This window comes from Tamandua tetradactyla, chromosome 1, assembly GCF_023851605.1.
Source record: "Tamandua tetradactyla isolate mTamTet1 chromosome 1, mTamTet1.pri, whole genome shotgun sequence".
NCBI classification, from domain to species: domain Eukaryota; kingdom Metazoa; phylum Chordata; class Mammalia; order Pilosa; family Myrmecophagidae; genus Tamandua; species Tamandua tetradactyla.
Genome location: NC_135327.1, coordinates 171,390,252 through 171,417,929, shown reverse-complemented (window position 1 = coordinate 171,417,929; position 27,678 = coordinate 171,390,252). Strand labels below are relative to the sequence as shown.

Genomic DNA, 27,678 nt, shown 5'->3' with positions numbered 1-27,678 from the left:
GTAAGGCAAATAAATAAAAAGACAAAGTTTCCACGGTTCAGTGTCTGCTGAAAAACAAAAGGGAAATTATAGCATCTCTGAACTTAAAGGAAAATTGTGGTTTATTTCGCACCCAGGGCTTTCAAGGTATATCTCCTTTATAAAACACTATGTAACTGCAGCATTTTTGTAGCTCTGCATGAATGTGTGTAGATGTGATCTGTGATTCAGTCTTGTGCTGAATCTCGCAGGAAGGTAGTTAATATTTATTAAAATGCTTTTTAACTAATGCAGTAAATTGGTAACTCATCTGTCTTATGAATATTTACAGTTTTAAGTAAATACTCATTATCCATAACAATTGAAAAAATGGTTATATTTGTGCCTCCATTAGAAGCTATAAAAACTGAAATAAATGTTAAGTTCTACAAAATTGTGTTCATTTCTTTTCAGATATGGTACTTGAATACTATTCACAGTGGGGGTTTTCAAAGCCGTAGAAAATGACAGTGTTAAAAAATTAACTCGTCTTTCTAGGAATGTAGAGTGCTATAGAATATTGTGGCACAAATTTTAATTAATAATAATGTATATAATATTTGCAAATTCTTTTCTTGGTTTGGAAAATGGAATGAATTAGAATTGGAACAGGTTGCCTTCTGAAGTGAATAGCAGGTATATATCTGTCTGGTTCTTCAAATTAAAATCAAAGTTAAAAAAAATTGGTATTGGAAGGAATGTGTAATATAGATCACACATACTGGTGCAAACTTTTTAAAAATTTTTTTATTAATTAAAATTAACAACAAACAAAAATATTAACATATTATTCCATTTTACATATATAATCAGTAATTCTTAATATCATCACACAGTTGCATATTCATCATTTCTTAGAACATTTGCATCAATTTAGAAAAAGAAATAAAAAGACAACAGAAAAAATAAAAGATTATACATACCATACCCCTTACTCCTTGCTTTCATTTATCACCAGCATTTCAAACTAAATTTATTTTAACATTTGTTCCCCCAAGTATTTATTTTTATTCCATATGTTTTACTCGTCTGTTGATATGGTAGATAAAAGGAGCATCAGACACATGGTTTCCACAATCACACAGTCACATTGTGAAAGCTATATCATTGTTCGATCATCATCAAGAAACATGGCTACTGGAACACAGCTCTACATTTTCAGGCAGTTCCCTCCAGCCTCTCCACTACATCTTGAACAACAAGGTGATATCTACTTAATGCGTAAGAATAACCTCCAGGATAACCTCTCAACTCTGGAATCTCTCAGCCATTGACACTTAGTCTCATTTCCCTCTTCCCCCTTTTGGTCGAGAAGTTTCTCTCAATCCCTTGATGTTAATTCTCAGCTTATTCTAGGGTTTTTCTCAGTCCCTGATGCTAAGTCTCAGCTCATTCCAGAATCTCTGTTCCATGTTGCCAGGAAGGTCCACACCCCTGGGAGTCGTGTCCCACGCAGAGAGGGAGGGGAAGGGTGGTGAGACTGCTCGTCGTGTTGGCTGGAGAGAGAGATCACATCTGAGCAACAAAAGAGGCTCTCTTGGGGGTGACTCTTAGGCCTAAATTTTAAGTAGACTTGACCTATCCTTTGTGGGGTTAAGTTTCATATGAACAAACCCCAAGACTGGGGGCTTAGCCAACAACTTTGGTTGTCCACACTGCTTGTGAGAATATCAAGAATTCAACTTGGGGAAGTTAAATTTCTCCCCGTTCTCACCATTCCCCTAAGGGGGCTTTGCAAATACTTTTCCACTCACTGATCAAATCACTCTGGGATTCATCAGGGCATCACTCTGGACAGACCCACAAAATCTCATGTCCTACCTGAGATTCCAAGTACTTATGGCGTTCAGTCAAACTATCTACATAGGTTATATTAAGAAATGCACTAGTCAAAATACAAATTTTGTACCAAATATTTTTTGCTTTAGTCTCACACGTAAGGTGACATTTTAAAATATTAATTACCATCTATTTTCAGTACCCTGCAATAATGACATTCCTTTTTTCTTCCTCATGCAAAAACATTTTTAAAATTTGTAAATTGTACATTTCAGTATTATTATACACTCTAGGCATTCCTAGATTATCTGGTGCAAACTTTTAATCGAAGAAAGTTCATGTATTTAAATATCTAGGAAGGTAAGAAGTTTTGACTTCTGATTTAAAGTGAATTTTAGGTGAACTTGCTTATTCCAGTGCATGGCATATTTTTGCTTGTTTGTTTGTTGTTTTTTTTTTCAGATCTTACCAATATATTTGAGTCCTTCCTGCCCCAGTTGTTGGCCTATCCTAACCCCATAGACCCTCTCAATGGTGATGCTGCAGCAATGTATCTCCACCGACCAGAAGAGTATAAGCAGAAAATTAAAGGTAAGAAGGCAGGTATTGAACTTGGAAACAGATGAATTTAATTCTACTGGGCTTTGATCTTTAAAAGTCCTTCTTAAATTACCAAGTTCCTAATAATTTCTCTCAGGCATAAAAAGAGACTACATGACCTCTGTAGTTCCACGGGTCATGTCATTACTCAGATGGTTTTGGAAGGAAGGCGTGAGGAAATAAGGAAAAGGAAAGATGACAAATGGAGGGCGTTCACCTGTTAGGTAGTAATAGATGTAATCCTGTCAGGACATCCATGCAGAAGAGCCTTTGCCTTCATTTGATCCCTCTTGTCTTGAAAAACTAGAAAATTGGACTTGAGCATAGTAAAGTATCAATGGAGAAACATGGTCTTGGGTTTGTTTTCAGAAAAGGATCATCTAAGCCCTTCAGGAAAGCATGTAACTCTGGGAGTTATAAAATAATAGCTGAATTCATCATTAGCCTTTTTTATTGTTTCATTTTACCTATTGAATTAAAAATACCCAACTGGCTTCTTTTCTTGGTGCCATTACCAATTTGCTTCTTTCTCTGGAATTTCACACCTGGCCATGTTTCTTCCCTGCTACAGATAGCTGATACATTGCCTTGGTGTACTGTATGATTTCTCTATTAAAATTTTAAATGTGCTATCAAAATTAGAAATATGCCAGTGGTGGTACACAGACTCTGTTCATCATTTAGGATTTTGAATCCTGTTTTCCCATCCTTAAACAGTTTACATGCCAATGGGATGTGAATTTCATTAAAATTAAAGTAAGGTTGCAAACAAAATCTAAGGCTCTACACAGGTTACGTGTTTTTTTCGTATTGTCCTTTTTACTTTAGTGTATGTTAGAGACCTTTCATAATAAAGTTTGGATAAACCTCCACCAAAAAAGAAAGGAATTGAAGTCCATGAAAAATAGACCTCTTTCTCTTAACGAATGAGAGGGATTGTTAACTACTCTGTTTTTTGCATGACTTACTCATCTCCATAGCAATCCCGAACGTCAGTTTCAACACAGTGTGTGGCCCCTCTGAAGTACATCCGTAAGAGATGGCAGTTGAAATAATTTACGAAAGCTTGTGATTAGATAGGTCTTCACTGTTCAGGTATGAGATGAATAGGAGCATTTGGGCTATTTGTTGAACAGTAGTTTCCTTTCTGTTTATTTTTTTCATTCTTTTCAGGGCTCTATAGGGTATTGTTCGGTGCTTTTGTTGAGCTAAAGTAGAAATAAACTTGTCTAATTAATTTACTTAGGTCTCAAGTGCTTTGCAAATCATATCTAATTTATGTAGCATATATTTACGTAGCTAAACAAACATTTCAAGAAGGCAGTCACTTTCAACCAGATAAAATTCTGTTATGAGACTATATTACAGTTTTAACAGAAGAATCACTTAACAGTGTCTGGCAACCCTCAGATGTCTCTGCAGTATATTTCTATAATTCTCATATTCATTATGCCTCTTAACACTAGCCCTGTTCTAGCACATATCTCTGTAGTTACAAAAGGAATCCAACCTGCGTTATTATCTTAAAAGATCCAGCTAGCTCTAGCTTACCAGTCACTTTCTGAAATGTTAAAGTTGATTTTATTTTCTGAGAAAATCATGGCCAACAGACATGAGCTCATCCCAGTTTCCTGCTTTATCTTTATGTGAGTTTTTTTTTATGCTTCTTTCTTTTTTTTAACCCTCCAATAGGAAATATAAGATATTCCAACCTGTGATTCTGTTCCCTCAATTACCTCCTTCCTCGGTAATACTTGGTCTTCCTCCTCCTACTGGTTCCTTCTCTAGCCCAGACTGTCAGAGGTACCCAGTTTCAAGAGTTTTTGTCTGCTCCTGTGGACTCCCTTAGGGGCCGTGTTATTTGCCATTCCTTTCATTTGCAAACTTCTCACTTGCTCTCCTTAAACTCCTAAAGGCTAGGTTGTTTCCCCTCCTCTGCTGAATCTGTGACCTCTTTACTTCCAAGTCTTTTGGACCGTTCTCAAGACCCATTTTCTTGGACCCCTCTGCAAGTTTGGCTTTTTACCCTCTACTTTTATTAAAACTTCTCATTATATTTCCTAAATATGGTCATTCTCTTAAAAGTCACAGCTTTTGATCATCCCCTCTAAGTAGACAATAACCAAATGTGTGTGGCTAGGCCTGACTTCTCTCCTGGGCTGCCTACTGGACATTTCCATTTGTACGTCAGTCACCACAAACTCTCCTAACGTGACAGGTAAATGTGTGTACCCTTGCTTGCCATGAACACTAGTCAGCATTCATGTTTCTCTTGATGCCATTTAGTCTTTAGTATTTAAAAACGTGTAAATATTGGGCTGCCTGTTAGAACTGGGCACCCCTGGAACCATCTGAAGATAAGTTATTTTCTTGCTCAAAACCCTTCACTAATGAGCATCTCAGCTCATTCAGGGCTGTTTAATCTGTCTGTACCTTTACTCTTCTAAGTGCATCAGTAGATGAGTTTCAGATATCCAACTGAAGGGAAGTTTATATTCCCTTCCTTTGTTAGTCATGAAAATGTTAAAATTAACAGAAAAAAACAAAATAACTTGACAGTCATGTACTTACCATCCAGCTACAACAGAATCCTTGCATTTAATTACCTTACATGCTTCAGTTTTTTTTTAAGGAAAGAAAACAGATATAGTCTGTCTTATTTGGCATTCCAGCCACTCACTTCTCCACCTGTGTTTGGCAATGCTCTGCCTTGGATGGCCTCTCCTACATCACGGTTGGCAGGAGTCCTTCAAGGATCGATGCAGATGTAACTGGCTTCCTCAGCTCTCAGGGGCCCAATTCCCTACCTTGACTTCTTACCTTTGATGACATTTAGCATCTCCTGCCTTACATTTTTTAACTTTTTTTCTCCATCTCCTGCAGGATTTTGTCCTAATAAGCACTTAATATTTATTTCCTTGAATATAACAAAGGCTGATAGTATCAAATTATAGTGTTAAAGAACAGCATTAAAGTGCAGCAACTTCTAAAAAGGAAGAAACAAAATAATCAACCCATTAGATGGTGAAAATAAAATTTCCAAGGCTTTAATAAATATTTCACGCACCTTAAAAGATAAATTAAGGTAAACTTCTGCTGCCTTGTTAAGGGCTTGTTTAATATGGTTACCTCAGAGTGAAGTTTTATTGTAATGAATTTGAAGGCTGTTAAGTTAGACGTTCACAAACTTTTTCTGTAAAGGGCCCGATTTGGCCACTTATGGTCTTTGTCCCCTCCTCCTCTTCTTCCATAACCCTTTAAAAATGTAAAATTCAAATTTGGCGGCCCCATTTGGCCATTTATCTTGTCTTCCTATTGCAACTAATCCCTGCAACTCCCTAGAAGAAAGAAAAAAAACTCAGAGAACATAAGAATATATATTTTTCTCCCTTGCATTTTGAATAGGATTCTAATAGTTTCTATGTATTGTGTGTAGACTATTTATTGGGAAAACAATATGCACTTATAGTTTTCAGGAACAAGTTCATTGGTTTATCCAGCTGTTTTAAATTTTTTTTTTCAGCCAGCGGATTCGACCTATGGCAGCACAATCCTTAAGTAAATAATATGTGGTAAAATCACTCAGAGGCAACTTGTGTTTTTGTAATTCATTCCTGAGCAGGTTGAGAGACTTTTTACCAGCTACTTCAGAAACCTGACATGTAGGATCTGTTTAGAATAAAATCTAGTCTTAATATAATAGATTTGGGCTGACTATAATTGTATAACTACAAATGTAGAAATGATGGCTGATTTCCTTGTAAATTACTGTAGAATAATAACTAGTTCTATTCTGTTTGGAAGATGAATAATTTTATTAACATAGAAAGCCCAAAGAAAATGTGGCCACTGAATTAATTGTACATGATAGTAGTTAAAATGGGAAATTTTGTATTGCATATATATTGCCACAATTAAAAAAAAAAATGTATGGGATTCACATTTCCGAAATCCATCAAGTTTGAAGTGCAACTGTATTGGTAAGCCAATGAGGAAAAAGTTGGAGGTGAGCTCTGGTTGGAAGACTGGAGGCTATTTAATGCCAGGCATCATCCTGAACTTCTGCTGGCTTTCCTATCTATACCTGGCAGCTGAGGTCCCTGGGCCTTGTTTTAGCCCTATTCACCAACCTGGGAGGTGATGGCCCAAGGGAGTTCTAGTGCAGTGAATGCAGTATGTGTATTTGTCTGCAAATAGAGTGCTCTACTTTGCCTCTCTTAATAATCCCTTCACTTCCGGGACAAAATGCATAAACTGTATCCAAAGAAGTTTGCCTGCAGAATTTTCCCCTGTACTTTAGTGACCATAAAATCCGTCATCTTTGTTACAAAGACCTTGTACCATTTTTGTTACATCTTTATTCAATGCAGGCATTGAAGGTTTAAGCTCTGTGGGAGTTGCCAGCTTTAAGGTCGCAAAGCACATGCCTGCCTACTCACCGTGCCCTTGTGTTTTCTTTATACCCACCCCTTATGCAGAGTACATTCAGAAATATGCAACGGAGGAGGCACTGAAAGAGCAGGAAGAGGGCACCGGTGACAGCTCGTCGGAGAGTTCTATGTCTGACTTTTCGGAAGATGAGGCCCAGGATATGGAGTTGTAGTAGAAAAAGCACCTGCTTTTCAGAAAGACTATTATTTCCTAACCATGAGAAGCAGACTATAATATTCATATTTAAACAAAGCAATTTTTTTTATTACTAAGCAAGGTTTTTATGAATAATAGCATTGATATATATATATTATATATCACCCTTTAGATCTTGATTTCTTGGTCATTTCTCAACCTGAGGTGCATAGCATATTCCCACATTCCATTTTGGTAGCAATATGCAGTCTGAATGCATGCATTCATAAGTCCATTTGGCCAAGTCAACCTGTGTGCTACTGAACTGTCAAAGATATAGCCGCTCTGATAGGTAGACATGAGTAAAAATAACAGAAAAAAGTTGCTTCTTTTATTGATGGTTCCAAAGAAACAAACCAAACAAACCAGCTCTTGGATGTGAAGATAGAATAGTGCTTTTTCAAAATGGAAAGGAAAGACTGGGGAGGAAAAAAGCCTGCTGTTGGAGCATTTAGAGCCAGCCACATAAAGAACCAGAGCTGCGCCTTCCAGTGAATCCTAGGTGGCCCCATTTCTGTGGAGTAACAGTGTAAAACAAGGAGTTAATTGGAGTATTGGAATTTAATTTTTTTGACTCATATTAAGTACATTTTTATTTGTAGCTTCCTGCCCTTCAAGCTACCGGGCCCTGCAGCCCACAAGTGTTTTTTCTTTGGAGAACCTTTTGAAAGTGTTTTGTGAGCCTGAGTCTTTTTCTCAGGGTAGAGGTTGTGATCTAGACCTTTTCTGAGAGGACAGGCAGAGCAGGAGGAGAAAAGTGACTGGGAAGATGCTTCCATTCACCCATAGCACGTGTGAAGTCACACCCTACTCTTGCACCACTACCCTGGACTAGGAGCTTTAAATTTGAGGGTTGTTTTCTGGAGGGTGAGGCGGGGTGGGGTTGGGGTGTGTGTGTGTGTGTGTGTGTGTGTGTGTGAGTGTGAGTGTGAGTGTGTGAACTGTGCTTAGGTTGCAAATTTAACCTTCACCTTCAAAGAGATAGTCTCCTCCTCAGACAAGCTGCTCCGTGGACCATTAGCCCTGGGAGGAAAACCCGCCTGGCGGCTGTGAGTCCCTGGACCCTCTCATTCATGTTCTGCTTTTGTTTTCCCTTCTTCTGCCATTCTTTTGGCGGCAGCCTGCCCACCATCTGCTTGTGGGAGTGGGAAAACGGGCATTTTAGACCCAACATACATCCTAAATTTCAAGTGAATAATAATTGGAACAAATAAAGGATCTTAGACCCAGAGTGACTCTCCGTGGGAAATACAAACTGCTTTTATTCAGAGAGTGATTGAATAGGAGAAAGGAACTCAGAAATATGAGGTGGTAGAACAGGTTTTGAAGGAAGAAAATTTTCTCTCCTGTATGTGTTAAGAGGGAATCAGACAGTGTAAAACGGCTGCTAATCAAATGTTTACTCAGCCAACCATATGTCCAGGTTGCTGGCAGAGTTTCTTTCAACTCCAAGTGTTGCCTGCAGAATTTGGGAGGGGAATTTGGGGAAGTTTCAGGCAGCAACTTTGTTTTTGTTTTTTTTTCCATAACCGATAGGGCAATAACAGAATTACCCAATCCTAAACTTTCTAAAGTCAACCTTTGAATGTCCCGTTGGGATAATTTAATTTTTTTGATGTGTTATTTAGAAGTGCTATATTCCACAAGGTTTGAGTCAATGAAGTTGGAAGATAATCTTTTTTTATTCAAAAAGCACAATCAATCTTTTCTTTGAAAAATCTATATAAAGTACAACTTGCTTTTTAGCATGATTATTTTCCTAAATAAAAAGACAAAGATTTACTTATTTTATGTTAATTACGGGCATGAAGCAAAAGGTTTTCTTTAAAAAAATAAAAGTGCAGTTAATATAGGGCTGTGGTTAGTTAACCGTACTGAGTTTTCTATCTAGCATTTGTGGCTTGTTGGAAGGGGTAGTATTAACTATTTAACATGTAATGGTGTACTTTAACTCTTATCTAGCACGTTGTCTTCTCATTACTTTGGGGGAGGGAGGGTCTCTGCTGGCACTGTCTAACTTGCTTACCTGCTGAATTAGCAGTTTGCTTGTGCTATAAACTTTATTGTAGGTGCTATTTAGGGTAGGCTTAAAGTGCTGGGTGGTGATTTCAGTTCAAACAATAAAAATTGTATTTTTTCAATATTGTATAAATAATAGTGTTCTAATTACCTTTCAAAAAAATAATGTCCAGGTAATAATTGCTTTTAATCTTCTCGGAAAAAAATTGGTTGGCTGATCTAGAACCAAATTTAGGGAAACATTACGTGTGAGCAGTGACACCAGCCCTGCTTCTCAACCAAATCCACATTTCTCTAATGAAAAAACATCAAGCAGCCCCTCTTATTGAGAGTTCCAGCACTAGATACCTATGGTAGAGGCATTCCCAAAAGTAAGACTTGCTTGGGGGAGGCTGCAGGATTAAGAAACAGGAGTGTGGCTGCATGCACCCGTGTGTCTGTCTGTCTGTCCATCCATAATCCAGGTCTGTGTGCTGCAGGTGTAATTAGGCTTCTCTCAGCGTTGGAAGCTCCTGCAGTTGCTACCCAAATTACACTGTACTCATACTGTGCAAGTTTATTCTTTCTGGGCACAAACCTTGGTCCCATGCAGGTCTTTGTCTCTGCATGGGGCTTTTTCTCTCCACTGGGAAATTGACTTTTGATAGATTGAACAGAATCCCTTATGCTAGCTTTCTGTCTGCACCTCCGAGAGGTGGGAGTAGGACAACATACTTCAGGGTACAGAGACAGCTAGAAGAAGGCCTGGCTCTGACTTCCAGGACTCTGGGCCCCCAGCAATAGATGGTAGAGTAAATCTGGGGTAGGGGTTGTTTCAACACCAAAAGCCTTCCAGGATTGTTGCCCCTTCTTATCACACAAAATCTTCCAGAGCCCCAGGGAAAGGCTCGGCATTCTTGGTTGTAAAGATGGTGGGTGAAAGGTCAGAGCTGCCTCTGGCAGTTTCCTTACCCTTTTCAGTACCTGGAGTTTTTTAAATCCTACCTTGTGGTTTACCAGCGCACTCCATATTTTGCCCCTGTTCAGATGACTGATTTCTTGCCAAATACCAACAAGCAGGATGGCCTCAACACAGCAGCATTTTAGCCGCTGCTCTTCGGAAGCCCCTGCAGTGAGGCCTTGTGGGCCATGTTTAGTAGTGGTAGCCGACCTAGAAACCAGCATTTTGGGTTCTTTTGTCTTCAACCTCCTCACCCTCCTTGAGGCTGCTTGTATAGTTTCAACCAGCATTTTATACTAGTGAGATAATTATAAGAAGTTGCCATATAATTCTCCAGTACCTAACGTTTTTCTTCCACTTCAAAAGCTGTTCTAATTGCCAACTGGCTGATATAAGCTCCTGAGGAGTGTCTTCCTCCAAAGAAATTTTTCCTCCAAAAAGCTTCCTGAAGCTCCAGCAGGCTTTGGCATGACACTTTTTATTAGGCCACTTATTGGGATGGCTGAGAATCATGAAAGATAGATCCTCTCCTAACCTCCATGGATGGAGTTTCTAGACACCAAGTTTCTGGGAACTAGTGTTTGGTTTTCAGTGGCATGTGATCGACCTTCTTTGTTTCAGGGACTCAGAAAAGTAAAAACTTTCACAATTCATAAAAGTTAGCAAAATTTCATGAAATAGCTTCATAACTGGGTTCACAGCCTTGTTGACTAAAGTCAAGTAATTTCTGATTGGGCACAAAGAACTGCATTTCTTTGGACTTCTGAATTCATGTTCATATTTTCTCTGGCCACTAAACACCTTGGTGATTCCCCTAGAGATTGGCTGGAGTGGACCCTTAGGGAAGGGGAGTTAATAGCCCCTACTTGGTTGGGGAAGGGCCAGTGTTCTTTCAGCAAATAGTCATCTTGGCTGTGGGCTTGGGAAGAAATGGCCATTATTTACTGATTGTATTTGGTACATACTGTGTGATACTTGAAGAGATAAAAGGGACTTACCAGCCCTTAATTGAAATCGAAGCTTTTTTATTGCTTATTTTTTCCTTGCCCTATCTCCTCCTTTCCACCTTTTTCCTTGCATTGTGATGATCTCGTGGGCACGTCTGTCAACAGGACAAATGCCTCCTCTGACTATAACCTCTTAATAGTTGTGTATAATGAAAACTGTAAACTTTTTTAAATAAAATGTGTATATACCTTGGCAAGTGGCTGGACCTTGATCAATAAGATAATAGTCCCCATAATTACTCTTAGCTCCTGTTGTGTTTGTTTTTTTTAAGACTCCCCCTCCTCTACTGCCTCTGAACAGCAGACGACCAGCTCTTGGAAGGCAGATAATTGGCTGCAGTTAAGAAACCAGTCACTCTTAAGCAGTCGTGGGAAAGAGGCCCTGCCCCCAGAATCCTGTCCCTGATGCTTTAGGTGACTGCTGGCTGTAAACATGGGGCCATGAGGCTTCTCCACTGGCAGCTTAAAAGCCATCTCTTCAGGGAAGTCCTGTGGCCAGAAGGCCCCATCCACTTCTGTGTGGATCAGTGGGTATAGCTCTTAGAGTTCACAGGCCAGTGCAGCTTCCTGCCAGGTGGATCTCCACAGTAGGTGCCCCACTGAATCAAGTGCCAACCTCAGCTGGAAGGTGGGGTGTGTGGAGCTGTTGCATGGAAGCTGATAGTCACTGGATTAGCCCAGTTTTATAAAGCAAGTGGCATTTCAGTTCCTTCTGAAGCATATGCCTTCAGTGACCACCAGATGGCGATGTTGACTAGTTTCTAATAGAGAATCTACTTGTGCTTGATTTAGTTTAAAGACCTTTAAGACAAAGGAATAATTTCTTTTGGTCGCATATTCTCATTCCCCCAGCTTTCACCCACTGTCATCTTTTCCATATTCGCTTTCCCCAAACCCCTTTCTTTACTGCATCCTAATGCATTCTCCCCTAGTAGTCCCAGCTTTGTATCTATCTGCCAGAGAGAATGATTGAGGGTAAGGTCACTTAGAAATGGTGTTCTGGTGTCTGCCCCACAGCCACTCAGGACAAGGAAACCCTCAGGCTGCTTTGACTGTCTCCAGGGCTCAGAAGCAAAACTCGCAGGTGGTCCTACAAATCCCTCAGCCAAGGGTGTACTGAAACAAAGGACTGAATATCTGCTCTGAATTCTAGTCCCACCTCTTCCACTAACTATTGGCTAACCTGTGAGCCTGTTCTCATTTGTAGAATGAGGTCCCTAAACTAGTAGGTTTCGACTCTGACCTTTGTGACTCAGAAGCCTATTCACACCCTACAACAATAGTTATCATAGGACATAATCTCCTATGAGAGGATACTATATTAACTCATGAAACAGGACTTTTTATTCATTTTAAAGTCTCTTGCCATCTCTGTAGGCAAATAATGTTGGCCTCTCTGCCCAGGGAATGAGTTTCTGTGAGGCTTTACTCCCCACAAAGAGGATTTTTATGACCCCTAAATTCCCTGGACCTGTGGACACACTGGAGCAACTTAACAGACTGAGCAGGCTTATTTATTTACAAGTAGCCCACAAACATCTCAAAGACTCAGATTCTCAGATGAGCCTGGGATAGCTCAGCTTATGCCAAATTTTGCTCTCTCCAGTGCCTTACATTGTAGGCTTTGCACACTCAACTTCTTGGAACTGAAGAGTTACCCTGACTGGGGATATAATGTGAAAAGGTGAAGTAGACAGGCTTTGTATGTGTGTGTATGTGTGTGTGCAGGTGTGCAATGAAGGCTGTTTTTTTTTTGGAAAAAAGGCTAGGAACTGTGGACCTGGGCCTCTTCAGAGCTTTTTGGAGCTCAAAACTTGGCTCCCAGAATCTGGTGTCAAGTGGTAGGACATGCAAGAACAGACTTTGGCTCCCTAAGGGAAAAGCTGTACCCATCTGGCTGCCCATAATTGAGAATCAACCTGGAGAAGGGTTATTGGTCAGCAGGTGGAGTTTGGGCCTTCAGGTGTCTGTCAGCCACCCTTATTGTGACCTAAGTCAGCCAGGGCAGAGCAAGCAGTTCCCTTTGAGAACCTTCAGCCTCCTTGCAGGCAGCCTCACTTCTGTTCTCTTCAATTCTGTAAACAGTGAATTGAGTGTTAGCTACAATCCACTAATGTGCATTTTAAAATGTGGAACTAAGCTTTTTAAAGATGCATTTCTAAAGATTTCAAAAGAATTAGAAGCTTGTAACAAATTAGTATTCTAGAAACATGAAAATCCCCCATAATGCCTTTCTTCAGAGATAACCACCATCAACAGTGGCTGAAGAGGGCTTTTCTTTATTGTGACCACGCTGGCCCCGTGAGCCACCCCCACCCTCACCCACCCCCAGTAAATGAAGCTTTGGTTCTATCTTACATTAACTACTTGTGTAGTGCCAAACTTAGTCATACAGCTAATACAGCTAGCGAGCAGCACAACCAATGTAGGAACCCAGATCTTCTGGTCATACATGAGTGTTCTTTCCATGAGTTTAAGCTGTGCCAAATCCTATGGAAATTTCCCACATTCCCCAGGGCTGCGGGCGCCGTGTCTTTTTTGAATCTCTTAGGAGCCTTATGGGGCCTCTGTGGGATGCCTCCCAGTTATCCCTGTCAGCCTAGCTTGACCTCTTGCCGCAGACACTCCCGTGAACTTGGTCCCAGAGGCTCAGGGTCATTAGCCTCCGCATCCCCATCTCCACTGATATCAGCGTCCCCAACCTCTGGGACCTGCCTAGTCAGAAAATATATCCCAAACCACTCTCCGTAGCAGAAATATAGAAATAAAATATAATCCACATAGGTAATTTTAAACTTTCTACTAGCCATGCTAAAAAAGCAAAACACAAAACAGATAAAATACATGTTTTTTTACTCAACCTATGCATATTTCAGTGTGTGATCAACATAAAAAATATTTTACATTCCTACTTTTGTATTCTTTGAAATCCAATGCACATCTCAATTTGGACGTTAATATTCAATGTTTAAGGTGGCACGTAGTCCTACCAAAACCAAATTTAGGAGGGGAAAAAATGCACCCATTTTAAAATTTAAATTAGTTAATAATTCAGCTCCTTAGTCGCCACCTTTTGAGGTGCATCAGCTACGTATGACTCGTGGCTACCTATGGAGCGGCCCTGGAAGTCTCTAGAAACAGCAGGAGGGAGGTGCCTTGGCAGGGAAAAGCCAATATACGGGGACTCCGGTCCGCCCGCGCCGCCGAGGGCCACGGGAGCCCGGCTTGCGCCAGCCGGCCCGGGACCCCCAGCCGGCCCCGCCCCCGCCCCTCCCCGGCGCGCTCGCAGGCGCTGGGCAGCCGCCCGCCTCCTCGCCGGGTCGGGGGAAGAGAGGGCGCCGCCTGGCCCCGGCTGCCGCCTCCAGCCGGCGCGCCCGTCCAGCGCTTACAATTATCCTCCGCGGAAACGGAAATGCCCCGATCGAGTCAGCCGGACTCTTCGCCGAGCGGGTGTGGGCGAAAGGGGGAGGCGGGCGGAGAGTGGCGCGGGGACCCAGCCGGCGCTGCCCAGCCGACCCTGCCATATTGGGACTGGGACCATCCCCGCCTCCGGCACCAGGCGGCGCCTTGAGCCCCGCGTCGCGGCCTTGGGCTCCGGGTGGACGGCGCGGCGAGGGTGGAACTCGGAGGCCCGGGGGCGTGTGCACCCGCAGGAGAGTCCCCTTGGCCATGCCCGGCTGTGGCCAGAAAGAAAACAGTCTGGGTCGAGGCCGGGGCCACCCAAACACGGAGCCCGGCAAACCTGCCCCACCAGAATCGGCCGGAACGCCGCACAGGCGTCGGGCGGGGTTGCCTGGGCCTTCCCTGCCCCGGGCTCCCCGGGCCTTGACCCTCTTCGACTGTGTCGAGAGGGCGCAGGGCCTCGCAGTTCGTCAGACAGGAACATATCCGGGGTCAAGGGGTCCTGACTGTGCCCTCGTCCGGGATTCCTGGTGGCTGGCGGCAGATGTAAGGGACGATGTGAACAGGGATTTGGAGCAGGGCCGCAGAATCCCTAGTGCACAGGACGTGGAAAATGAGAGGCGATCCGGCCTCGGGAACAGCGGGGCCCGGACCAGAGCACCCCAACCCCGGCTGCCCCGGCCAGGGGGCATGATTTCCAACCATCCCTTCTGCGCCACGATCTGCCCCGGGGGATGGGACCGTGGAGAGCGGGATCTAGATGCCCTCGGCTTCAACACCATCATTCTAAGGGAAGAACACCCTACCCCACCGCCAGACAGGAAGGAAGTTCGGGGCAGAAACGGGGAAACCGCTGTATTTACCACTGCTGGGCTAACCTCCCACTCCTCCCCGGCCTCTCCAGCGGGGGCGGGGGAGAGGACGCTCAATCAGGGATGAGGTGGGAGACAGTTCTTCCCACGTCCCAAACGGAATCTTCTGGGCAGGGAAGACTCATGTTAGGAAACCGTCACAAACCGCAAGAGGAGACTTTGGGGGCTATTAGATCAGGGCCTGGCTGCCAGGAAGTAGATAAAGGGAGCAGGGAGCGGTATAGCTCAGGTAGGGGAGTGGCCCAGGGTGAGCAGGAAGCTGGTTGTGAACTGAAGCTTCTGGAGGGTGGGGGAGTAGGGGTGGTTTCAAGGTTATGGCTAATCTGAAGGTCAGGGTAGGAAATGAGGTTGAATGGTGGTTTGGAGCCAAATCAGGCATCAGAGGAGCAAACAAAGGATACAGAGACGAAGTGGGCAGGGACCTGGGGTGCCTTCTGGAGACAAGACTGAGTACCTAGAAGGGAGGAGTAGGCAATGGGTCAAGTCTTAAGGGTGGGGCAGGGCAAGAGGGAATAGGGAGCTGGAGCCCAGGGACATGAGGAAGAGGCAGGAAGGATAAATGGGGCCCAGAGAAATTAGGAAGGCTGCTGCTTCCATCTTGAGTTCACACTCAGGCTTTCTTTATCTTGGATCACTCGTTTTGGGGGAAGTCAGCTGATATGTTTTGAGTTGCCCTGTGGAAAAAACCACGAGGGTAGGAATTGAAGCCCTAAACCAACAACCGACCTGCCACCACCATGTCAGTGTGAGTGAGCTTGGAAGTGGATCCTGCAGACCCAATCAAGCTATGAATGACTGCAGCCCCAGACTACTGAGAGATCTTGAGCCAGAACAACGCTGAGAGCAGTTGGGCTGTTCCAGAATTCCTGATCCTCAGACACTATAAAATAGATAATAAATTTTGCTGTTTAAAGGGAGAAAGATCATTTCTACTGTATTCAAGCCGCTGCTTTAAAAAATTAGTGGTGGACTTCCGGAGAAGATGGCGGCTTAGTAAGACGCGCGGGTCTTAGTTCCTCCTCCAGAAAAGCAACTAAAGAAACAGAAACAATACGAAACAGCTCCCAGAGTCACGACAGAGACCAAAAAAGACAGCGTACCCCATTCTGGAACGGCTGAACGGGTAGGGAGAATCCACTGCTGTGAGATACCCGAGGGGTGCACGTTTTCCCGGCTGGGGTGGCTGGCGTCTGGGGTCCCCTCCACGCACGTGGCTCCCCGGTCTGACTGGGAACATTGGATAGCGGGGCCCTCCCGTCACGCTTGGCGTCTCGGGCCAGCTGGGCAATTAGGACCGGCACTCCCCCAAGCCACGGCCAGCGACCCCCGCCTCCACGCGCGGTTTCCCGGGCCGACTGCCCCGCAGACAAACGACCGCCACGAGCGCCACCTACTGGGCAGGAAAAGAAAAACAGAGCCCAGAGATTCCACAGAAAAACCTTTCAACCAGCTGGGTCCCACACCCAGGGAGATCTGATCAAATGCCCAGACACCAGCAGAAAATAATGGATGACGCTCGGAAAATTGAAGATATGGCCCAATCAAAGGAACAAACCAATAGTTCAAATGAGATACAGGAGCTGAGACAACTAATGCTGAATATACGAACAGAAATGGAAAAACTCTTCAAAAACCAAATCAATAAATTGAGGGAGGACATGAAGAAGATATGGGCTGAACAAAAAGAAGAAATAGAAAATCTGAAAAAACAAATCACAGAACTTGTGGGAGTGAAGGACAAAGAAGAAAAAATGGAAAAAACAATGGATACCTACAATGGTAGATCTAAAGAGACAGAAGCTACAATTAGTGAACTGGAGGATGGAACAACTGAATTCCAAAAAGAAACAGAAACTATAGGGAAAAGAATGGAAAAACTTGAGCAGGGAATCAGGGAACTGAATGACAATATGAAGCGCACAAATATACGTGTTGTGGGTGTCCCAGAAGGAGAAGAGAAGGGAAAAGGAGGAGAAAAACTAATGGAAGAAATTATCACTGAAAATTTCCCAACTCTTATGAAAGACCTAAATATACAGATCCAAGAAGTGCAGCGCACCCCAAAGAGAATAGACCCAAATAGGCGTTCTCCAAGACATTTACTAGTTAGAATGTCAGAGGTCAAAGAGAAAGAGAGGATCTTGAAAGCAGCAAGAGAAAAACAATCTGTCACATATAAGGGAAACCCAATAAGACTATGTGTAGATTTCTCAGCAGAAACCATGGAAGCTAGAAGACAGTGGGATGATATATTTAAATCACTAAAAGAGAAAAACTGCCAACCAAGACTCCTATATCCAGCAAAATTGTCCTTCAAAAATGAAGGAGAAATTAAAACATTTATAGACAAAAAGTCACTGAGAGAATTTGTGACCAAGAGACCAGCTCTGCAAGAAATACTAAAGGGAGCACTAGAGTCAGATATGAAAAGACAGAAGAGAGAGGTATGGAGTAAAGTGTAGAAAGAAGGAAAATCAGATATGATATATATAATACAAAAGCCAAAATGGTAGAGGAAAATATTATCCAAACAGTAATAACACTAAAAGTTAATGGACTGAATTTCCCAATCAAAAGACATAGAATGGCAGAATGGATTACGACCCAGCAATACCACTGCTAGGTATCTACTCAAAGGACTTAAGGGCAAAGACACAGACGGACATTTGCACACCAGTGTTTATAGCAGCATTTTCTACAATTTCAAAGAGATGGAAACAGCCAAAATGCCCATCAACAGACGAGTGGCTAAACAAACTGTGGCGTATACCTACGATGGAATATTATGCAGCTTTAAGACAGACTAAACTCATGAAGCATGTAATAACATAGATGGACCTAGAGAACATTATGCTGAGTGAGTCTAGCCAAAAACTAAAGGACAAATACTGTATGGTCCCACTGATGTGAACCGACATTCGAGAATCAGCTTGGACTATATCATTGGTAACAGAGACCAGCAGGAGTTAGAAACAGGGTAAGATAATGGGTAATTGGAACTGAAGGGATACAGACTGTGCAACAGGACTAGATACAAAAACTCAAAAATGGACAGCACAATAATACCTAAGTGTAATGTAACTAGGTTGGAACACTGACTGAAGCTGCACCTGAAATATGGTTTTTTGTTTGTTTGTTTGTGTGTTTGTATCTTTTGTTTTTGTTTTTTTCTTTTTCCTTTATATATATATATATATTATTGGTATTATTATTTTAATTCTCTTCTCTATATTAACATTCTATATCTTTTTCTGCTGTTTTGCTAGTTCTTTTCCTAAATCAATGCAAATGTACTAAGAAATGATGATCATACATCTATGTGATGATACTAAGAATTACTGAGTGCATGTGTAGAATGGAATGATTTCTAAATGTTGTGTTAATTTCTTTTCTTTTTTTTATTAATAAAAAAATTAAAAAAAAAATTAGTGGTGTCTTTTGTTTTCTATTAATTACATCTGTGCCTAATCTTAAGTGATTTAATAATATTGACTGGGAACAACAGTGGCATGAGAAATTAGGTTCCTATTCTCTTTTGTGTCTGCCATCCTTGCTTTGGCTTCCATTTGGACCTCATGGTCCAAGATAGCTGCTAAAGCTCCAGAAATCATATCCCAACTTCCAATTGGCAGGAAGAAGAAAGACGGAATGAATAAAAGGTGTTTTTTTTGTTCTGTTTTTTAAGGAGCCCTTTTCAAAGCCTTCTCCACACTTCCACTTACACCTTCTTGGCCAAACAGAATCACATGGTCACACCCTACTGCAGGGAAGCTGGGAAATGTACTTCTTCAGCTGAATGCAATGCCCCTTGAACAACATTGGATTTCTATTGATGTAATATGTGGACCTTGTTTTTAAGGATACTGATCTGAGCAAGTCTACTGTTAAAAAACAATTATAAGAATGCACGGGTGGTTTGGTAGTAGAATGTCCACCTGCCATGCAGGAGGCTGGGGTCCAATTCCTGGCCCATGCGCACACACACACACACACACACACACACACACACCAAAAAAGGTGGAAAAGGTGGTTCAGTGTTAGAATACCCCTGCAGGAGGCCCAGGCCCATGTACCCAAGAGCAAACAATTATGAAACATTGGGGAAAAATCAATAAGTAGATAAGTGATATTTATATATTTTTGTTCAAAGACAATTTACTGTTTAGATATGTATTTATTTCAGAATAATCCAGTGGTGGGAGGGGGATATAATAGATTAAACAAGATTAACTGTGTGTTGACAATTGCTAAACCCAGATAATGGGTACAAGGGAAGTCATTTACCACTCTCTACTTTTGAAAGTTTTACATTTTCATTTTAATAATAAAAATTTCTTTAAACTGCAACTATTGAGGAAAAATATTGGGATCTATATTGTAACAATAGGTTTGAAAGGATGAAGGTTTATTCTTCAATCTAAAAAATAATCTCTAGAACCTGGTTTGAGAGCTATATTTTTTGCATCACTTTTGTAAGCATGAGCCAGGGCCCTGTATCTGAACTGGTTTTAGTTCAATTAAACAACTGTCAGTAATTTAAAAACATGAAGATACCAAGCTTTAACAATGCTTTCATTATTTATAAGTAAATAATTTCCAATACTATCAACTTTAAAGAATTGGAGTTCTAGGAGAGTGGGGTTCTCTTACTAAGAAATAGGGGAGGTCAGCTTTGGGGACAGACAGAGCAGCCTCTATCCCAGTTACTAGCAGCTAAACTCACTTCCTAACTGGCCGAGCTGGCCAAATGAGGACAGCGTGATCTATTCTCCAATAAGCCTGGGCCTTGGCCTCCAGGCCATGCCACCAATCAGATTCCACGGGCTGGTGCTTACTGCATCCTGCTGTGTCCAGATTCATATTTTGGGCCAAGAGAGGAAAGGGGAAGAGGGCATTACTGAAGGCATATTAAAACCAGGCCATGGCCCAAGCAGTTTATAATTTATTTGAGCATACAGTGCCAAAGTAGCAACACCCACATTCCAGGGTAATCCACTCCAAGTAATCCCCTCCAAGATAGAATATAAATAGGTGTCAGATTATTCCATGTATGTTCCTTCAGGTGTTGGAAGAAGAGGCAGGGCTGATCTGGGCCTTGACTTGACTTGGTAAGGAGAGGAGTCCCATCAGGTGGAAGGGGTGAGGTCAGAAGTTTCTGCTGAACCTTGCTGGCAACTGCATGTCTCACGGGGCTCCGAGGGACGCTGCAGCTCTGCAACTGTTCTGGGCCCTGGCAGGGGAATTAGTTGTTCAGGATGAAAAGGTGAACCAGAAAGTTCCCCTGTTAATAAGGACAATAGTAACAACAGCTACAACAGCCAATGCTCGAATGTTCCAGGCACTGAACTAAGGGCTTGATTTACATCAAGGCGAAGGGGCTGGTGTGATCACTCTGTAGTGGACACCTGTTATTTTTGCCTGCCCAGCACCTGTTCCCTCTTCTGTCTTTATCACAGTGCTATTTGGGGGAACTACCCTTCCTCATTTACTCTTGGCCATGAGGATTTTGGAGTTTGACCTTCTCTTTCCCCCTCCTTCCCACAGTGGACTCCTTTGACCCAGGCCCAGCCAATTAGGTACCCTGCTCTGAGTTCAGAAAGGAGCACGCAACGAGGACTTGAAACCAGTAAGAAAGCGAGTTTCCTTTTCCCTCTAGGATTGCTAAGCTGGTAGGATGTGAGATGCAAACCTGGGACAGGGCTATAACTATATAGCTTTTACAATCAGATTGTGTGATTGTGAAAACCTTGTGTCTGCTGCTCCTTTTATCCAGGATATGGACAGATGGGTAAACATATATATAGAGATAAAATAAATAAATAATAAGGGGAAATAAAGGGTAAAAATTGGGTAGATTGAAATACTGTGGGTCAAGGAGAGGGAGGGTAAGGGTTATGGGGTGTGTGAGTTCTTTTTTTCTTTTTATTTCTTTTTATGGAGTAATGTAAATGTTCTAAAAATGATCACGGTGAAAAATACGCAACTATGTGATGATATTGTGAGCCACTGGTATTGTGAGCCAAATGTTCTAAAAATGATCACGGTGAAAAATACACAGCTATGTGATGATATCCACGTACAATATGGTTGGACTGTACGTGTATGGATATTTCTCAATAAAAATATTTTTTTACAAAACCTATTCCTAAGCTAGAAGAGAGGAAAATGAAGAATCAACCCACTTTACACTGCAGAACTCCTTTGAAAGGCCCAGCAGTTGGTGGCTCCAGTCTCCTCTAATTATAAGAGAGAAGGAAGGACTGCAGCAGGAGAAGAGTGAAGGTTTAAGAGGAGTGGAACGCCTAACTCTCCTCCCCAATTCTGCACAGCCTACCCAACAGACCCTCTGCCAACCTAATTAGAGAAAGAGTAAACCAGGGGGATGATGCATGGAAATTATCATTAAAAAAAAAACGGGTTAAAGTGAAAATTAACATACTGAACAATGTCACCTCAACCTCTTTCCACCACTTAGTTTCCAGAAGCCTGGCAGTCGGGCTTATCAATCCAAGCAGGAAATGGAAAGCTTCTTCTATGGACACTCTCACCAATCCAAGATGAAGGACCCAAAGATACTAACTTTGGGAGTTTCTTGTGAAATGGCCCAGCCAAGTCACAACTGGTGAAGGCTACCATTTGACAACCTCACCGAGGCACACAGAGCTCCAATCTGCCTTTTAGCATCCTCTTTTAAATATGAATGGAACAAGGTCCAACTATATGCTGTCTATAGGGGACACCCTTGAGAGTCAAAGGTACAAATAAATTGAAAGTAAAAGAATGGAAAAAGATATATCTTGCAAACAGCAACTACAAGAATACTCTGCAAAGGTAGAAACAAAACTGAATAATATCTTACAGGGCATTAAAACTGTGATCTTTGCAGTGATCTTCTCTATGGAACAAAAATCGTTTGCATCTTTCTTGAACAAAAATCTACCAGTTAACAGAGTGTGGCCCCTAATTAACAGTTAGTCAGTCAACAGACACATTCTCTGGAGAAATGGATAATCCTTGAGTGGTCTTGTTACACAATGTTACTGTATGACACTGTAAGAATATGCAGATACTTTTTTGCCTTTATTCCACATGTTTAATAACTTTTCCTTACACAATATATTTTTTTCTTTTCTTTTTTTTTAATTAATTAATGGAAAAAAAGAAATTAACCCAACATTTAGAAATCATACCATTCTACATATGCAATCAGTAATTCTTAACATCATCACATAGATGCATGATCATCGTTTCTTAGTACATTTGCATCGGTTTAGAAGAACTAGCAACACAACCGAAAAAGATATAGAATGTTAATATAGAGGAAAAAAATAAAAGTAATAATAGTAAGAACAAAACAAAACAAAAACCTATAGCTCGGATGCAGCTTCATTCAGCTTACACAATATTTAATATGTAATAACGTGATTTAATGTGTTATTAAAATGATAGATTATTATACTTCCAGGAAGATGGCCAACTAGAGTAGTTTGAGATTAGCCCTGCTCCATGGAAAAGTTAGAGAAGGGACAGGAGGCAACAGAGGTGGCAATTCGGAAGTGCGGCAGACCTGGGAGAGCCTCTGCACCACATGCAGCAGCCCTGGTTGCAGAGGCTGAGGAACTGAGGTGCAGAAAGCTGGAGCCTGGTGCGGAGGCACGGAGCCCACAGGAGCGCACAGACAGGAATGCAGGACTAGGAAGTAAGTCAGGCCAGGTTCCTTGGGCATGCTGCCCTCATCACTGCAGCCCCGTGATCTACGACTCATCCTACACCCCACACATCTGAACCCTGCCACCCGCTCCCATTCCCCACCCTCCAGGTGCCCCCACCCCACCAGCCCCCAGTGCACCTACCTGCCCCCCACCCCCACCCCAAATCAGCCCCACCCACCTCTCCTGCACCCCTCCCAGCACTACCTCCCCCTCCCTGTTCCCTGCAGGCTATTGTCAGTGCATAAAGGTTGCGGGCACTGACTTCCATACCTAGACTACCCCTGCCCCCCTCACCCCACCCAGAGTGTCGTACAGCATCACCCCGCCGTCCGCCCCCCAGCCCCCGCCAAGATCAGCGCATCTATTTTCGGCACTCCCAGGTCTACATATCCGCATAGGCCCCAATCACATCATTGAGCTCTGGGAACTGCACTTTACAGCAGTCCTAGAACTGCACATTCGCATAGCCCCCAGCCTGACTTCTCAGCCCCCATGCAGCTACATCCTCCCTAGCTGCTGGGTGCCCTTGTTCACAAGCATCAGTGTAACATCCCCAACCTGCACCCATATCTGCCCTGAAACAAATCGCCACACTAAGTGCTCCACCCTGTGACCTACTCCCTGCTGTACACAAGGCCTTAGATACTGAAAGAAATCAACTCCCAAAGTAAATCAATCAAGATATTTACATGCCATGAAGACAGTAGAAGATCATAAGCATATCACAATGCAGACAGATATAGCCTTGCCTAATGAGCAACTTAAAAACACCAGAGGAGACACAGATGTTGGAACAACTAATCAAAGAGGTTCAGACAACTCTACTTAAAAGAAGTGGGATAGCAAATACAAAAAGGACATCAAGAAGACAGTAGAAGAAAAACTAATGGAAGAAATTATCACTGAAAATTTCCCAACTCTTATGAAAGACCTAAAATTACAGATCCAAGAAGTGCAGCGCACCCCAAAGAGAATAGATCCAAATAGGCGTTCTCCAAGACACTTACTAGTTAGAATGTCAGAGGTCAAAGAGAAAGAGAGGATCTTGAAAGCAGCAAGAGAAAAACAATCCATCACATACAAGGGAAACCCAATAAGACTATGTGTAGATTTCTCAGCAGAAACCATGGAAGCTAGAAGACAGTGGGATAATATATTTAAATTACTAAAACAGAAAAACTGCCAACCAAGAATTCTATATCCAGCAAAATTGTCCTTCAAAAATGAGGGAGAAATTAAAACATTTTCAGACAAAAAGTCACTGAGAGAATTTGTGACCAAGAGACCAGCTCTGCAAGAAATACTAAAGGGAGCACTAGAGTCAGATATGAAAAGACAGAAGAGAGAGGTATGGAGAAGAGTGTAGAAAGTAGGAAAATAAGATATGATATATATAATACAAAAGCCAAAATGGTAGAGGAAAGTATTACCCAAACAGTAATAACACTAAATGTTAATGGACTGAATTCCCCAAACAAAAGACATAGACTGGCAGAATGGATTAAAAAACAGGATCCTTCTATATGCTGTCTACAGGAAGCACATCTTAGACCCAAAGATAAACATAGGTTGAAAGTGAAAGGTTGGGAAAAGATATTTCATGCAAATAACAACCAGAAAAGAGCAGGAGTAGCTATACTAATATCCAACAAATTAGACTTCAAATGTAAAACTATTAAAAGAGACAAAGAAGGATACTATCTACTAATAAAAGGAATAATTCAACATGAAGACATAACAATCATAAATATTTATGCACCGAATAAGAATGCCCCAAAATACATGAGGAATACACTGCAATTACTGAAAAGGGAAATAGACACTTCTACCATAAGATTTGGAGACTTCAATTTACCACTCTCATCAATGGACAGAACATCAAGACAGAGGATCAATAAAGAAACAGAGAATTTGAATATTACAATAAATGAGCTAGACTTAACAGACATTTCAGGACATTACACCCCACAACAGCAGGATACACCTTTTTCTCAAGTGCTTATGGATCATTCTCAAGGATAGACCATGTGCTGGGTCACAAAGCAAGTCTCAACAAATTTAAAAAGATTGAAATCATACACAACACTTTCTCGGATCATAAAGGAATGAAGTTGGAAATCAATAATAGGCAGAGTGCCAGAAAATTCACAAATACGTGGAGGCTCAACAACACACTCTTAAACAACCAGTGGGTCAAGGAAGAAATTGCTAGAGAAATTAGTAAATATCTCAAGGCGAATGAAAATGAAAACACAACATATCAAAACCTATGGGATGCAGCAAAGGCAGTGCTAAGAGGGAAATTTATTGCCCTAAATGCCTATATCAGAAAAGAAGAAAGGGCAAAAATTCAGGAATTAACTGTCCACTTGGAAGAACTGGAGAAAGAACAGCAAACTAACCCCAAAGCAAGCAAAAGGAAAGAAATAACAAAGATTAGAGCAGAAATAAATGAAATTGAAAACATGAAAACAATAGAGAAAATCAATAAGACCAGAAGTTGGTTCTATGAGAAAATCAATAAGATTGAGGGGCCCTTAGCAAGATTGACAAAAAGAAGAAGAGAGAGGATGCAAATAAATAAGATCAGAAATGGAAGAGGAGACATAACACTGACCTCACAGAAATAAAGGAGGTAATAACAGGATACTATGAACAACTTTACGCTAATAAATACAACAATGTAGATGAAATGGACAACTTCCTAGAAAGACATGAACAACCAACTTTGACTCAAGAAGAAATAGACGGCTAGGACTAGAAAAGAGCGTCGATGCCGGCTGCAGCAATGAGTCCTAGGAGGAGCTGGCTGCTCTGCCGCCCTGGGAAGCTGCTGTTGGTCTCTCTGCAGATCTATTGCTATCATTGAACTTTGGCCCATTTGAACACGCCAGGGAAGCTCAGCCATCAGTATGTCCAAGTATAAACTTATTATGTTAAGACATGGAGAAGGTGCTTGGAATAAGGAGAATCGTTTTTGTAGTTGGGTGGATCAGAAACTTAACAGTGAAGGAATAAAGGAAGCTCAAAACTGTGGGAAACAACTGAAAGCACTAAACTTTGAATTTGATCTTGTGTTCACATCTGTCCTCAATCGGTCCATCCACACAGCCTGGCTGATCCTGGAAGAGCTGGGTCAGGAATGGGTTCCTGTGGAAAGCTCTTGGCATCTAAATGAGCATCACTATGGAGCCTTGATCGGTCTCAATAGGGAGAAAATGGCTTTGAATCATGGTGAAGAACAAGTGAGGGTCTGGAGAAGAAGCTACAATGTGACTCCACCTCCCATTGATGAGTCTCATCCTTACTACCATGAAATCTACAATGACCGGAGGTATAAAGTGTGTGATGTGCCTGTGGATCAACTTCCACGATCTGAAAGTTTAAAGGAGGTTCTGGAGAGACTCCTTCCCTATTGGAATGAAAGGATTGCTCCTGAAGTATTAAGTGGCAAAACCATTCTGATATCTGCCATGGAAACAGCAGTAGGGCACTCCTGAAATATCTGGAAGGTATCTCAGATGAAGACATTATCAACATAACCCTTCCTACTGGTGTCCCCATTCTCCTGGAGCTAGATGAAAACCTGCGTGCTGTTGGACCTCACCAGTTCCTGGGTAACCAAGAGGCTATCCAGGCAGCCATTAAGAAAGTAGAGGATCAAGGAAAAGTGAAAAAAGCTGGAAAATAAAGTTTTTCCCAACTGCTGATTAGGAATAGCTGCAAAAGGAGTGTCGTGCAGTGTATTATGGATGCTGATCTCTTGTTTTCTCCCTCTTTTTAAAATGAATTTGCTTTTTCCAGAGGTAGGCTGTGAAATATTTTAAGCAACTTATCTTGGTCCAGATAATGATTTTAGGATGCCTGAGTACTTTTGTCATAAGCCTTATAAATTATTAGCCCTGCTCGAATTAGTTACACTGGGGCTGGATCAAGGTCATAAGTTTCTGAGATGAGAGAGTAATAAGTGGAGGTGAAGGTGTTCATGATTCAATAAAGCATTGAGTCACCATTTTCAGACAGTATTCCAAGGTTGAGGTTGCAGTAGTGAACAAAAGATAAAAATCCTTAAAAGTTTGCATTGTACCTCACTTAGTAGTTAAGGAGTTCACTCTTATATTTACTGAGGTGTTCTGAGGTGCTAGTAAGAGATTTTAGATGATATACAATACTTAAGTATTTATTTCTGGTCACTTCCTCTAGAAAAAGTAATCTTTGATAGTTACGGCCAAAGGGCCGCTAATTGGGAAAGAATAGGAGTTCTTCCAAGAAAGCAAACACCTATAACAATGACAAAAAGTTCTTTAACTTGTCTCTAGTTCAGGGACATCATTTATTTGACATTTGTTAAAATTCCTTTGGCCACTAGAATAAGCAGCACATAGACAACTTATAGGTGTTATGCTCTCTTTTGTTTTTGTTTTATGAGCTTTAATCTCTGAGTACTTAAAAATGATTTAGAAATAAAGTTCTCTGAGTAAAAGCAAAAAAAAAAAAAAAAAAGAAGAAGAAATAGACGACCTCAACAAACCAATCACAAGTAAAGAAATTGAATCAGTCATTCAAAAGCTTCCCAAAAAGAAAAGTCCAGGACCAGATGGCTTCACATGTGAATTCTACCAAACATACCAGAAAGAATTAGTACCAACTCTGCTCAAACTCTTCAAAAAAATTGAAGTGGAGGGAAAGCTACCTAATTCATT

The 27,678-nt window shown here is 41.8% G+C and overlaps 1 protein-coding gene and 1 pseudogene across 5 annotated transcripts in view; both read left to right on the top strand.

Moving 5' to 3' along the window:
• The window catches only part of UBE2H (ubiquitin conjugating enzyme E2 H), a 152,075-nt gene extending 140,893 nt beyond the window's left edge, over nt 1-11,182 (top strand). For all 5 annotated transcript variants that reach the window (XM_077130488.1, XM_077130442.1, XM_077130515.1 and 2 more), the window contains 2 exons: nt 2,260-2,388; nt 6,876-11,182. In XM_077130488.1, the coding sequence (XP_076986603.1) occupies nt 2,260-2,388; nt 6,876-7,000 (254 nt within the window). In that variant the 3' untranslated portion in view covers nt 7,001-11,182. The remainder of the gene's footprint in view (nt 1-2,259; nt 2,389-6,875) is intronic.
• A 14,479-nt stretch (nt 11,183-25,661) lies between these two features.
• LOC143687284 (bisphosphoglycerate mutase pseudogene) lies at nt 25,662-27,463 on the top strand (annotated as a pseudogene).
• Nucleotides 27,464-27,678: the final 215 nt, after the last annotated feature.